Source organism: Castor canadensis, chromosome 16 (assembly GCF_047511655.1).
Source record: "Castor canadensis chromosome 16, mCasCan1.hap1v2, whole genome shotgun sequence".
In the NCBI taxonomy this organism is placed as follows: Eukaryota; Metazoa; Chordata; class Mammalia; order Rodentia; family Castoridae; genus Castor; species Castor canadensis.
The window spans coordinates 83,667,336-83,680,286 of NC_133401.1; the positions used below are offsets into that span (position 1 = coordinate 83,667,336).

The window sequence follows — 12,951 nt, forward strand, 5'->3', positions numbered from 1 at the left end:
ACTGGCTACAAAGCTGCTCCCTGAGCCAGATTCAAAATAATTGAAAGGAGCTGGTGCCAGTGGTTCACTCCTGTATTCCTAGCTACTTGAGAGGCAGAGATGAAGAGGATGGTGGTTCGAGGCCAGCCCAGGCAAATGGTTCAAGAGACCGTATCTTGAAAATACCCAGTATAAAAAAAAAAAAAAAAAAAAAAAGAGGAAAAAGTGTTGGTGGAGTGCCTCAAAGTGGTAAAGCGCCTGCCTAGCAAGTGTGAGGCCCTGAGTTCAAACCCCAGTACTGTCAAATAATTGAATGTGCGAAAGTTGGAAATTGGTGCCAGCAGGCTTCTGAGCCAACAGCTTCCAGCCTAGCATGAAGAAATAAACAGGGCTGAGGATGTAGCTCAGTGGTACAGCACTTGCCTAGCATGCTCAGTGTCCTGGGTACCACAAAAAAAAAAAAAAGAGGGAGAGATGATAAGGCCATATTTGGCTCATTTATAGTGAGTAACTTGCCACTTCCTGGGTGCTACCCATGACAAAAAAGCCCTTGCTAGTTTCCTCTGCTCACCGACATGGAGGGCACCTCACAGAGGTGTCTGCCTGGATTGTCTGTCTCGGAGGCCTCAGCTGAAATCCTGGCTCTCAGGGCAGGAAGCATCAGATGGACTGGCAAGAAGTTAGAGAATTCCTAATTGATGCAATATAAATAAAGTTATAATAAGAGCATTAAGGGAAAAATAGGAAATTAGCCATAAGGAGAAGAAAGATTCCATACATCCCAATCCAAACCAAAGGAATCTAATTATAGTTGGCAATTATATTTGTCTTTGAGCTTCCTGGTAACCAAGGCAAAAAAGACATGAGAAGAGTGGCTTTTATGTGTCCTCCCTTAAGAAAAGAAAACAGAAAGTAAGAAAACTTGACCTTGACCTTTCATTAATGGACTAACAAACGGTTCACATGATAACCTCATTGCTTACAAAGCAGGCGCTCTCCCACTTGAGCCACTCCTCCAGCCCTTTTTGCTCTGGTTATTTTGGAGATGGGGTCTCACCTGGACCATCATTCTCCTACTTCATGCTTCCCAACGTAGCTGAGGTTCCAGGCGTGCACCACCATGCCCAGCAATGTGCCATTAAGATGAGGGTCTCGTAAAAATCGTATGTTCTCCCTCATATGTGGACATTAGATCAAGGGCAAACACAACAAGGGGATTGGACTTTGAGCACATGATAAAAGCGAGAGCACACAAGGGAGGGGTGAGGATAGGTAAGACACCTAAAAAATTAGCTAGCATTTGTTCCCCTCAACGCAGAGAAACTAAAGCAGATACCTTAAAAGCAACTGAGGCCAATAGGAGAAGGGGACCAGGAACTAGAGAAAAGGTGAGATCAAAAAGAATTAACTTAGAAGGTAAAGGTAACACACATGCACAGGAAATTAATGTGAGTCAACTCCCTGTATAGCTATCCTTATCTCAACCAGCAAAAACCCTTGTTCCTTCCTATTATTGCTTATACTCTCTCTTCAACAAAATTAGAAATAAGGGCAAAATAGTTTCTGCTGGGTATTGAGGGGGTAGGGGGGAGAGGGAGGGGGCGGAGTGGGTGGTAAGGGAGGGGGTGGGGGCAGGGGGGAGAAATGACCCAAGCCTTGTATGCACATATGAATAATAAAAGAAAAAAAAAAAAAAGAAGGTGAGGGTCTCATGAACTTATCTGCCTAGGCTTGCCTGGCACCCGTGATCCTCCTGCTCTCAACCTCCCAAGTAGGTAGGATTACAGGCGTGAGTCACCAGCACCCAGTAAAGAAAGTTCATACCTACCTGAGCCTCCATTTCCTGGTGTAAAATCTGGCCACCTTGGTGGGCTGGGATTAGCTGAGGAATTGCACCAGGCGGCCCTCATCTCCAGCAGGTCCCCTGGCCCCACAGTCGCCCTCCAGGGTCGATGATGTGAACACAGCCTGTGTCGTTGTGACTACGGTGAACCCCACAGAGGAGTAGGAAGGGCAAGGGTGCCGCTTACTCCCCGGGGCTCATCGTCCCTGAAAGGTGACCTCAGCTGAGCCCCTGGCGTCTCTACAGATGGATCGTGCCGAGCACAAGGGTGAGCTGCAGGCAGAGAAGATGGTGAGAGCAGCCGCCAAGGACGTGCACAGGCTTCAGGGCCAGAGCTGTAAGGAGCCCCCGGAAGTGCAGTCTTTCAGGTAAGTCAATGTCCCCGGCCTCCTGGCCCTCGCCATCTCTGCCCAGCCTCACCGCTCCCATCCCCGCACCTGGCGCTGGTGGTCATGTGCCCACGTTCACCCTCTGTCAGGATGTCCCTGGTCCTCACCACTGTGGCAGTCTTCTCACCTGTCTTCATCGGTCCCCATGCAGCAGGAGCTAACTGTGTGGTGACTGGGTCACCTGCTCTGGCCTTCCCTGTAGTGTAACTGCTAAGGACTGACTAAGCTGGGGTCAGGGGGCAGATGGGCCCCAGCTTCCCTGGCTGTGCCCGCTGCCTGCCAGGATCTCAGGGAGTTGTATCTTGCCATCAGAGGAGGGTCCCAACTGCCATGTGGCCCAGGCCTCTCCTCACAGAGGGTCTTGTGTTTAGACGTGTGATGGCTTCCAGACAAGGTACATGTATGTGTGTGTGTAAGAAAAAAGATCCCAGGGGCCAGGTACCAGTGGCTCACACCTGTAATCCTAGCTACTCAGGAGGCAAAGATCAGGAGGATCACAGTTGGAAGCCAGCCCAGGAAAATAGTTGGAGAGACCCTATCTCAAAAAAGTAGCCAACACAAAAAGGGGCTGGTGGAGCGGCTTAAGTGGAATAATGGAAGAACGCCTGCCTAGCAAGTGCGAGGCCCGGAATTCAAACTCTAGTACCACTAGAAAGAAAAAAGGGAGGAGGGAGGGAAGGAGGAGAGAAAAAAGGTCCCTTTGAAGCCAGGTGGTGTGGCGGTTCATCCCTGTAATACCAGCACAGGGGAAGCTGGAGCAGGAGGCTCAGCAGTTCCAGGCCAGGCTGGGTTCCATAGTGACACCCTGACTCAGAAGCAAAAGAAAACTGTATAAAACAAGGGGGGGAGGGGAGAGAGGTCCCTTTGTGGAGCTTAAGCATTTAAAATATACTGTAGTTTGTGTATCACTGTGTGTGGGGATCTCTGTTTACCAGACTAAGAATCTATTTCTTTCTTTTTTTTTAATTCCAAGATTAGGAAATTGAAATAAGAAAACACTGCGAGTGGTCCAAGAGCCTTACAAACTCTGAGACGGGCCCTGCTTTGAACTGAGGGTTGTTAGTCACCTTAACAGGTCCCCAAAAGCAGCGATTCTCAATCGGGGTGATTCTGTCCCCCACTCCCCTACAGGGGACATTTGGTAGCGTCCATTTTTTTCTTTTTCTTTTCTTTGAGATGGGTCTCGGTATGTAGCCCAGGCTGGTCTCAAACTTGTGACCTCAAGAAGTGATCTTTCTGCCCCAGCCTCCCAAAGTTCTGTGACTACAGGTATGTGCCACTGTGCCCAGTGTCTGTACATTTTTGACTGTCACAACTAGAGTGCTGCAGGAATCTTAACAGGAAGCAGTTGGACCACTGCTAACCATCCCGCCATGGACAGGCCCCCCAAACAAAGACCTGCCCCCACCCCCCACCCCCCAACCCCCGTGACTGGGGTGCAGCTCAGTGGCGGAGCGTGTGCTGTGCAGCCTCGCACACTCGCGAGGCCCTGAGTTCCAGCCCTATGACCGGAACAAGGTTTCTCCCGCCCCTGCTGTCTTTCACAGGGAGAAGATGGCGTTTTTCACCCGTCCTCGGATGAATGTGTCAACCCTGTGTGCAGACGACGTCTAATCGCCAGAAAAGTATTCCTTTTGTTCCACAAGCGCGCTGTGAACTGTGACTGTGCCCAAGGTTATTTGTGTGGTGTCACATGAAGGTACTGAGTTCGAGTCCTCTAGCACTCTCCTCGGTTCAAAGATGGACAGATTTTTTTTTTTTTTTTAGTTCGGGTTCTATGATTATTAAAAAAAAAAAAAAGCCACTAAAAAAACAAATACAAAATGACAAGATTGTATAGTTTGTATATTTAGGAATGTATTTTTGGGAAAGAAAACTTAAATGAACTAAAGCAGTGTTATGTTGCTGCTCTCCTTAAAATCATCGAGATTTTTCTTTTTTTATACAGCCACACCTTTTAGAGGGTGTCCTGCAATAAGTCCTGTGTGGGGGATGGTAATCCTCAAAGGACATCCGGCAGACACACAGCACAGCTAACCCTTGCTAGTTCACAGATTTTGTACAATATTTTAAAAAAACGCACAGAAACCGTAGGGGGTCCCCGATGTCATCGTGAGTCTCCATGAGCCCTGGTGTATTTCTCTGTGGCCGCCTGTCGTGGAGCTGGCCTAGCGGGCGGCAGGTCACTCCCATCTCAGATGCCCAGTGAAGCCACCGACGGAGTGAGGGGAGGGCTATGGGGAACGCCATCCGGTTCTGTCTCCATCAATAAAGTGACCTTCTGGAAAGACTCCCTCTTGCTCGCTCTTTCTCCCCACCCCTGGCTTCTGGCTTTCCCTGATTCTTGGCTCTCCACTTCCCATCACCTCCTCCTCCTACATCCCCAATCCTGGAATCTGGGGGGGATTTTCTTGTTCTTTTGCCTTCTGTGCTCATTGGTTCATGACATGAAAATGACATTTCTGCTGTTCGGGACTCCAAATTCCCAGTTGAGATTGGGAAAATATTCTCTGTGCTCTTTCCTCCCTCAGAATTACCCCACATAGTGAGAGCAGTTTCTTCGCGTGAGTATCGATGCGAGGTGTCTGAAGCCATTGCAGTGGGTCCTGAGTGCGAGGGTTGCGTCTTGTGCTACTCTGGAGTCCTTGAAGCCCGCGAGGCTCAGACCTCTGCAGAGGCTCCTGCAGACAATCGGACTCAAAACAGCAACCACAAGCCCTCTTTCCTCCTCCTCCTGCCAGCATGGTCCCGTGCAACTTCTCCCCACGTGTCTTGCACCCAGTTGTAGCAGAAGCATCCAGGGACAGCTGGGTGGAAATGCAGACCTTCAGGCACACCTGTAATCCCAGCCCTGACAAGCCTGAAGCAGGAGGAACCTGAGCTTGAGGTCAACCTGGACAACACAGTGAGACCTGGTCTCAAAAAAAGTCCAAATAAGCAAAAAAGAAACCCAGGCTCTTGGCCCCTTCCCTCGATCCACTGAACCACCCCTACCCACTGTAGCAAGGGCCCAAACACCTGCATTTTCCCCACGTCCCCACTGTGGGTCTTATGCGCACTGTGGTTTAGGGACCCATTACCACAGTATCAAGGACACCCAGGCATGCCAGGCACCAGTGGCTCACACCTGTAATCCTACTACTCAGGAGGCAGAGATCAGGAGGATTGCAGTTTGAGGCCAGCTCTGGGCAAATACTTGGCAAGACTCAATCTGAAAAATACCCAATGCAAAACAGGGCTGGCAAAGTGACTCAAAGGGTAGAGTGCCTACCTGGCAAGCACGAGGTCCTGAGTTCAAGCCTCAGTGCAGCCAAAAAAACCCCGTACATGAAGGAGGCAAGATGAGCAGCCCACGTCCTGTTGGAGCATCCCACAGGAACACTCATGTGCACGGCCACCCAGGACTTGGGGGCCCGTGGAGGCAGTGGAGCCCTGTTGCTTTCTGCTGAGGCCCTGCCCTGCCCCTGTTGCCTGGCTGTTTGTCCCAGTGTGTACACGGAAACTGTCCTGGCACAGAATCTGCTCTCTGGGCTTGTTTTAAATTTTTTTTTTATTTACTTATTTCTTAGTTTTCGCTGTACTAAAGTTTGAGCTCAAGGCCTTGGGCAGCTAGGCAGGCGCTCTTGTCACTTGAGCCACTCCTCCAGCCCTTTTTTCCTTTGGTTATTTTTCTGTAGGGTCTCACACCACGATCTTTGTACGTGTGCTCCTCCCTAGCGGGGGTCACGGGCGCGCGCAACCATGCCTGGCTTTTTTGTTGAGATGTGGTCTCCTGAACTTTTTTTTGCCCAGGCTGGTCTTGATGGGATCCTCCCAACTTTGGCCTCCCAAGTAGCTGGGGCTACAGACGTGAGCCTCCGCACCCGGCTGGCCCCCAGCTCTTTCTGTAGCTCGACGCTATGGTTTGGATGAGGTTTGAGTGTGCCTCTCAAAGGCTCATATGCTGGATTCTTGGTCCCCAGTGAGGCGATGTTGAGGGGGTGGGACCTGGTGGAAGGTAAGTAGTTTGCAGGGGGGAAACTCCACCTTCAGAAGGGATTAATGCTTGTCTCTCAGGGTGGCGTGGTTGTTATAATGGAGCCTGGCCCCTCCCTGAGTCCCTGTTTTGCATGCACCACTGACCCCTCTCAGACGTGCTTACCCCTGACACACCCCCACCATTGCAGGGCCATCTGCAGTGTGGCCCTCCCCAGACCTGAGCAGACGCTGTGGCCTTGCTCTTAAACCTCCAGAACTGGGAGCTAAACAAACCTCTTTTCCTTATCGAATACCCAGCCTCCTGTGTTTTGTTACAGCAAGAGAATAGAGACTAAGAAAGCAGGCCTGCCAGGAGAGTCAGTGTCCTGCCTGATTTCTCACACTGACCCAGGGCTTCCTCCTTCCCTGGCTTCATATCTCTGGACACGTGTGCTCCCTCACTTTCCTGCTGTGAGGAGGCGTTTAAGGGCCGAGTGTCAGTCAGCATCACCCCAACTCTGTTGTGGGAAGTCCTGGAGCACAAGGATTGTGTGGCCTTCTGTTTCTGGGGCCCCTTGGCCTACATCATTCACAGCTTTAAGGAGGCCATGGTTCTTGCACACCCTGTACCCTTCCCTGGCCTGTTCTGTTAAGGGCCCTGCCACAGCAATGATGCAGATGACCCAAGAGTGACTCATCCTTTGGCTTCTATGACGAGACCCAGGATAGGCAGGGGACGCCAGCTGGACCAGTCACAGCTGTTCCCCAGCACTTCCACCTGAACAACAGTGACAAGAATTAACCTAGAAGGTAACACACACACACTGGAAATCAATGTGAGTCAATGCCCTGTATAGCTATCCTTATCTCAACCAGCAAAAACCCTTGTTCCTTCCTATTATTGCCTATACTCTCTCTACAACAAAATTAGAGATAAGGGCAAAATAGTTTCTGCTGGGTATTGGTGGGGGGGAGAGGGAGGGGGCGGAGTGGGTGGTAAGGGAGGGGGTGGGGGCAGGGGGGAGAAATGAACCAAGCCTTGTATGCACATATGAATAATAAAACAATAAAAAAAAAAAGAAAAGAAAGAGGGAATGGATACCCGAAAAAAAACCAAAAAAACCAACAGTGACCATTCTCTCCTTCCAATGCTGCCTTTGCCTGTGGTCCAGCCTCATGGGGCCAAAGCAATTAGAGAAATGAGCCAATCTGCAGGAGGTGGGAGGAATGGGGATGTCCTTGGGGACCTGGGGCCCGAATTCACTGACAGTGGAGAGCCAAATGAAGAGGACTCAGTACAAACCTTGAAGTCGTGATGGAACCTCATCTTGGGTTACACCTCTGCCTGTGTCCAGCTCTCCCATCGAGGGTCATCCTCTCAACCTTGAGGGGGAAAAGCCATGGGGAGCAACTCCTGCCAGGAGAAGCGTGTGCGTTTGTCACTCAGGACGGAGGGCTGTGGGAGGAGCCAGAGCACTTCTGTGGTGGGCAGAAGACCCTCTTTCAACCATGCTGCTGAAATCCCTACAGAAAAGTCACCAGTTCGTCCAGTTGTTTGCCTGGAGGGTAATGGAAGAACGTGTAAGAAATGTCCACGCAGAGTCATGCCTGCGCCTTGTCTGGAATCCAGGAAGCAAGTCCAGAAAAGTGGAGAGACGAGCTCCAGGTCACAGAGAAGGCTGGAGGAGGGAGGGTGTCCCAAATCTCTGTCCTCTTCCTGCTAGTTTGGGAACATAGAGCATTATGGTTTTGAAGAACAAAGTCATGAGATCCTGTGGATGCTGGGGGCCAGGGTACAAGGCTACAGGTCTGGAGAACCCTGGTGGGGCCTGACTGCCCTGTCCCAACCCATCTCTTCCCTTTCTGAGCACAGAGCTTTTATGGGGTGCACACTGACGGTCTGCGCTCCTTGCCTCCCAAGTAGGCCAACAGATTTTTCTAGATACTAGGCCTGGTGGTCCAATCCTGTAGTGCCAGCTGCTCAGGAGGCTGAGGCCAAAGGATTGCTTGAGCCCAAGAGTTTTAAGACCAGCATGGACAACACAGCATGACCCTATCTCAAAAAGAAAAACTGGTTTTGTTATTTAAAGAACCAATCCATACTGCAGCAAATCCAAAGACAGGTACAAGTCTTTGTACTCACCGCAGACCCAGGCGCTGTCCTAAGAGTTTACTTATTTTTAACTCATTTAACTTTCAATATCCTGTAAGCTAGGTTCTAGTAATATTCCTCGATTTGCACTTGAGAAAACTGAGCAGAGAGGCTACATCACCCACCCAAAACACACAGCTAAGCGATAGGAACTGGGTTAAACCCAGTGTGCTTTTTAAGACAGGAGAAGTCATCTTCGCCATCTGTCCCCACCCATCCAGGTCACTCCCTAAGAACATCCCGTGTTGCCAGTTTTTTCCATGTCCTTCTAGAGAGGCAATATATGCGTTCTTTTTTTTCGTTTTCCACCTATAAGTTCATAATACACACTGTCATGACTGGGGGCAGTGGCTCATGGCTGTAACCACAGCTACTCCAGAACCCGAGAGAGGGAGAATCACGGTTCAAGGCCACCCCAAGCAAAAGTTCTCGAGACCCTATCAACTGATATAAAAAAGCCAGGCGTGGCGGCACACACGTGTCTGAATGCAGCTGGCAAAAAGTGAGACCGAATTTGAAAAACAGCTAAAGGATAAAGGGCTGGGGACATGGCTCAAGTGACAGCACCTGCCTAGCAACAATGAGGTCTTGAGTTCAAACTCCAGCACTGCCAAAAACTCTGGTACCACCAATAAATAATGCTGTCTTGCACCTTGTCCTTTCTCAGTAAGACATCTGTAAACCCCCTCATTCTTTTCCCACACCCACAGTCCAAAGAATGGAGACAAAATTGGTGAGCCTGTGCGCTGTGGCTGACCTTGCTTTTATCAACAGCCTGATTTGTGTTTGTCCATCCATGCACACGCACACACACGCGTGTATCTTGCTGGGCTGGTGCTCTAACCCTCGACCCATTCCCCTGTCCCTTTTTGGGGGTGAGTTTTTTCAAGATAGTCTCACAAACTATTTGCTCTGGGGCTGGCTTCGAACTGCAGTCCTTCTGATCTCGGCCTCCAGAATATTAGGGTTATAGGCGTGAGCCTGTTTTTGGTTTTGGTTTGGTTTGGTTTGGTTTGTTGCAGTACTGGTGGGCGTTCTTCCACTTGAGCCACTCCCTCTTTAATGTCCTTCCCCATGCTGTGCTTGTCCCCTACAGCGACACCCTCCTTCCTCACACCTACCAGCCACCACCAACTGCACACGTTTTCTCCCCGTTCCCAAACATTTTTTTTAATGTGAGCTCTCCCACTAGACAGGACAGGTTGGGACGGCCGGCTCCGTGGGGCAGGACTCCTGTCTAGTTTACCTGCACCACCTCTGCCCTTTAACCCTGAGTCCCCAGGCTGCCTGACCCAGCTGACAGAGGTGTCGGGAAGGCTGCCTCACTCAGCTCCTGGGCTTTCTGTGGCTTCCTCCTGCCCCAGTGTGAGAACCCAGGCTGGTGTGATACTGGACCAGATGAGGGATGAGGGGCAGGGACCCTGACACATCGGTAGCTTGCCCACCACCCTTCTTACATCAGGGAGGGGGACAGGTGGGGGATTCCAGGGAGTGGGATCTCAGCCTGAACCCTCTCTAAAGAGTGCCTGTGCTTGGGGCTATTATGAGATAAATAAAACACATCTTTAAGAACTCAGAGCACCAGGAATTTAAGATATAAAATAAAGAACGCACCTAACTTCTGGAGTCTACCACCCCTAGGAATTACTGTTTTCCGTATAATATAACCTTTATTCCTTATTTACAGTCTTCAGGCCAGATAAGGCCACTCTTAACTTTCCCGCACTTTCTCTTTCTCTTTGCAGCCTCACCTCATGCCGATGGCTCATACCTGTAATCCCAGCTGTGTGAGATTGCAACTGCTAACTGATAGGTAGCAATTAGACATGAGTGGTGGCTCCAAGAGGAAAAAAGGGGGGCGGGTCATCTTAATTCCGCTTCCCAACTCCACTGGTCTCTACTTAAGATCAGGCACCAGAGCCCAGGGGTTATCACAGGATGCTTTGATATCTGCCACTCGCCCAAAGCTTTACCCACTCTACCCATGCATAATCCACACCCGAAACATCAGCTAAGTCTGGAGAAGGGAGGTTTTCACAAGTAAATTTAACAAAACAAAGACCCAGACCTGAGAGCTAGATGGAGCAAAGGTCAGGAATTTCAAACAGAAATTGTCTATCAATTAGAGCAGGAACTTGTAGAGGCCTGGATGTCTCTCTTAGCAAGACAGTGACCCAACCCAGGAAATCATGCCAGGAGCCAAAAGGACCTAAAGCTAAGAGTTTCTCAATAAGTATTTCAACTTTAAAACCTGACCCATCTTCTCTCCCTTGAGGCAACCAGCTTTCAGTCTGCTCAAAGTGTCTCCTTTCCTAATAAAATTTACTATTATTTTTACTATAATCTTTGCCTCTTGCTTGGATTTTTCTCCTGCCAGATGCAAGAACTGAGGAATTTATCAGTGCTGTTTTGCTGGTAACCACTAAGATTGGGAGGATCACTGTTCTAGGTCAGCCTGAGCAAATAGTTCACAAGACCCCAACTCCAAAATAACCAAAGCAAAATGGACTGGAGGTGTGGCTCAAGTGGTAGTGCGCCTGCTTTGCAAGCATGAAGCCCAGAGTTCAAACCCTACTACCACCCCCAAGAAATAAAAACTTTTAATAGTCACATCACTATTTTTATACAATTTAAATTGTATCACAATTGCATATTGTTCCAGAATTATGTGACCATACAGCTTGCTTTGCTTGAGTTGATCCGAAGTTAAAAAGTCATCAGTAGTATATGGTAAGGTACATATTAGTTCCTCTGGGTACAAGTAGTGTGCTGTTAAAACTTGTCACTGGAAGGAAAAGCCAAGGATCCAGTCACTGTCTCCTTCCCTGCAGCTCTCGTCATGTATTTCTGGTCACATTTAGCACTATTCCTTTTTGGCCATGTCTTCAGTTTTGGACCCAGTCCCACAGTAAATTCTGTCTGCACCTCCAACATCTACCATGAATCTGTCCATCTTCTGCCACCATTGTGGCTTCTTTATACCGCTGACTCCATGCTTCTTACAGGGCTCTTGGGGCCGGATAAATGCATTAAGGAGAATACGGTCAGCACAGGAACAAGTGTGTGACTGACCTCAGCAGATGATAAATGAAGCTAATCAGATACAATGAAAGGACACAAGCTTGTCGTCCTGTTGCCCTGTCTCCCACCACTTGATTGTGTTTGATCTGCCTTCTCAGGATGTTGGAGACGGGTGAGGCACCATGCATGTCTCATTCTCCATTCTAACCCCTGTGCCAGGGCACATTACCAAACAATGGCTCAGTGGCAGATGTTTGTCATCTGGAGATCTAAACGGCTCAAGCGGTAGAGACCTGCCTAAAAAGGCCCTAAGTTCAAACCCCAAGTTTAAAAAAAACACCTAATGAATAGCACAGTGACTTTGACTTTATTTGTTCATTTGTTTGTTACTCATTTACTGTGAAGGTGACTTGCTGTGTTGCCCAGGCTGGCCTCAAACTCCTGGGCTTAAATGACCCTCCTGCCTCAGCAGGCCATCACGCCTGGCTTTAGCATAGTGACTCCAAACTATACTGTATTGTGTACTAGGAATGTGCTCAGCACAATGGCCACGAGGTGATCATTTATTTCACAACCTACACAGGCATCAAAAACATCACCTGTGTCTGCCACTGGGGGCTCACGCCTATGATCCTAGCTACTCAGGAGACAGAGATCAGGAGGATCACAGTTTGAAGCCAGCCGGGTCAAATGATTCACAAAACCCTATCTCGAAAAAAAACCATCACAGAAAAGGGCTGCTGGAGTGGCTCAGGGTGTAGGTGCTAAGTTCAAACCCCAGTGCCACATAAAAGAAAAAAAAAATCACGTGTACACCATTAATGTTGCATATATACATTAGTGAGTATGTGTGTACACCTTTTTACTTGTTCATTATGGCTCAGTAAATCTGGGAAAATAAATGCAGGAGAACCATTGTAACTCACAGGTCACCTGCTTAGAGGTTTTCTGAACCAAGTGCCCCCAGTCACATTACCTTCCTGGCAAATGAAACCGGGACTGTTGTTAACTTTTTTGCCTTTATCTCTCCACTCTAAATTACAGGCGGGGGAGATCACGCCTGTAATCCTAGCTTCCGAGGAGGCAGAGATCAGGAGGATCAAGGTTCAAGGCCAGCCCCAGGCAAACAGTTGCCCAGATCCTATCTCAAAAAAACCCTTCACAAACAGGGCTCAAGTGATAAGGCGCCTGCCTAGCAAGCCTGGGGCCATGAATTCAAACCCCAGTACCATCAAAAATAAATAATTACAATACATAAACTCCATGAGAGCGAACGAGGGCCGTCCTGCCTTGTTTTCTCTGCATCCTCAGAACCTGGGATAGCATCTGGCACAAAAATGCTTATGAAACAAATGCATAGATTTTCTCGTTCTGTGATTTCACGGGCGGGCAAAATGAGGCTTTGGGTCTAGATACGCATCTCTAAGCCAGTCCAAGCACGGAGAAGCTCGGGTCCTGGTCGCCTATAATCTAATCTCGCCCCATATCCCAAGGGCTGCATTGCCCTCCGCAGGTTCTCTCCTTGCAGTGTTGCCTGAATCCCGCCAGGGGGCAGCAGACATGGCGGCGCCCAGAACGTCAGGAGACAGGGGGAGGGGTTTCCGCTTCCG

At 49.3% G+C, this 12,951-nt stretch overlaps 1 protein-coding gene across 1 annotated transcript in view; it reads left to right on the plus strand.

Moving 5' to 3' along the window:
- Positions 1-4,501, plus strand: part of Wwc1 (WW and C2 domain containing 1) — a 137,963-nt gene extending 133,462 nt beyond the window's left edge. The window contains exons 22-23 of the mRNA XM_074057742.1: positions 2,069-2,190; positions 3,759-4,501. Of these exons, the coding sequence (XP_073913843.1) occupies positions 2,069-2,190; positions 3,759-3,825 (189 nt within the window). The 3' untranslated portion in view covers positions 3,826-4,501. The remainder of the gene's footprint in view (positions 1-2,068; positions 2,191-3,758) is intronic.
- Positions 4,502-12,951: the final 8,450 nt, after the last annotated feature.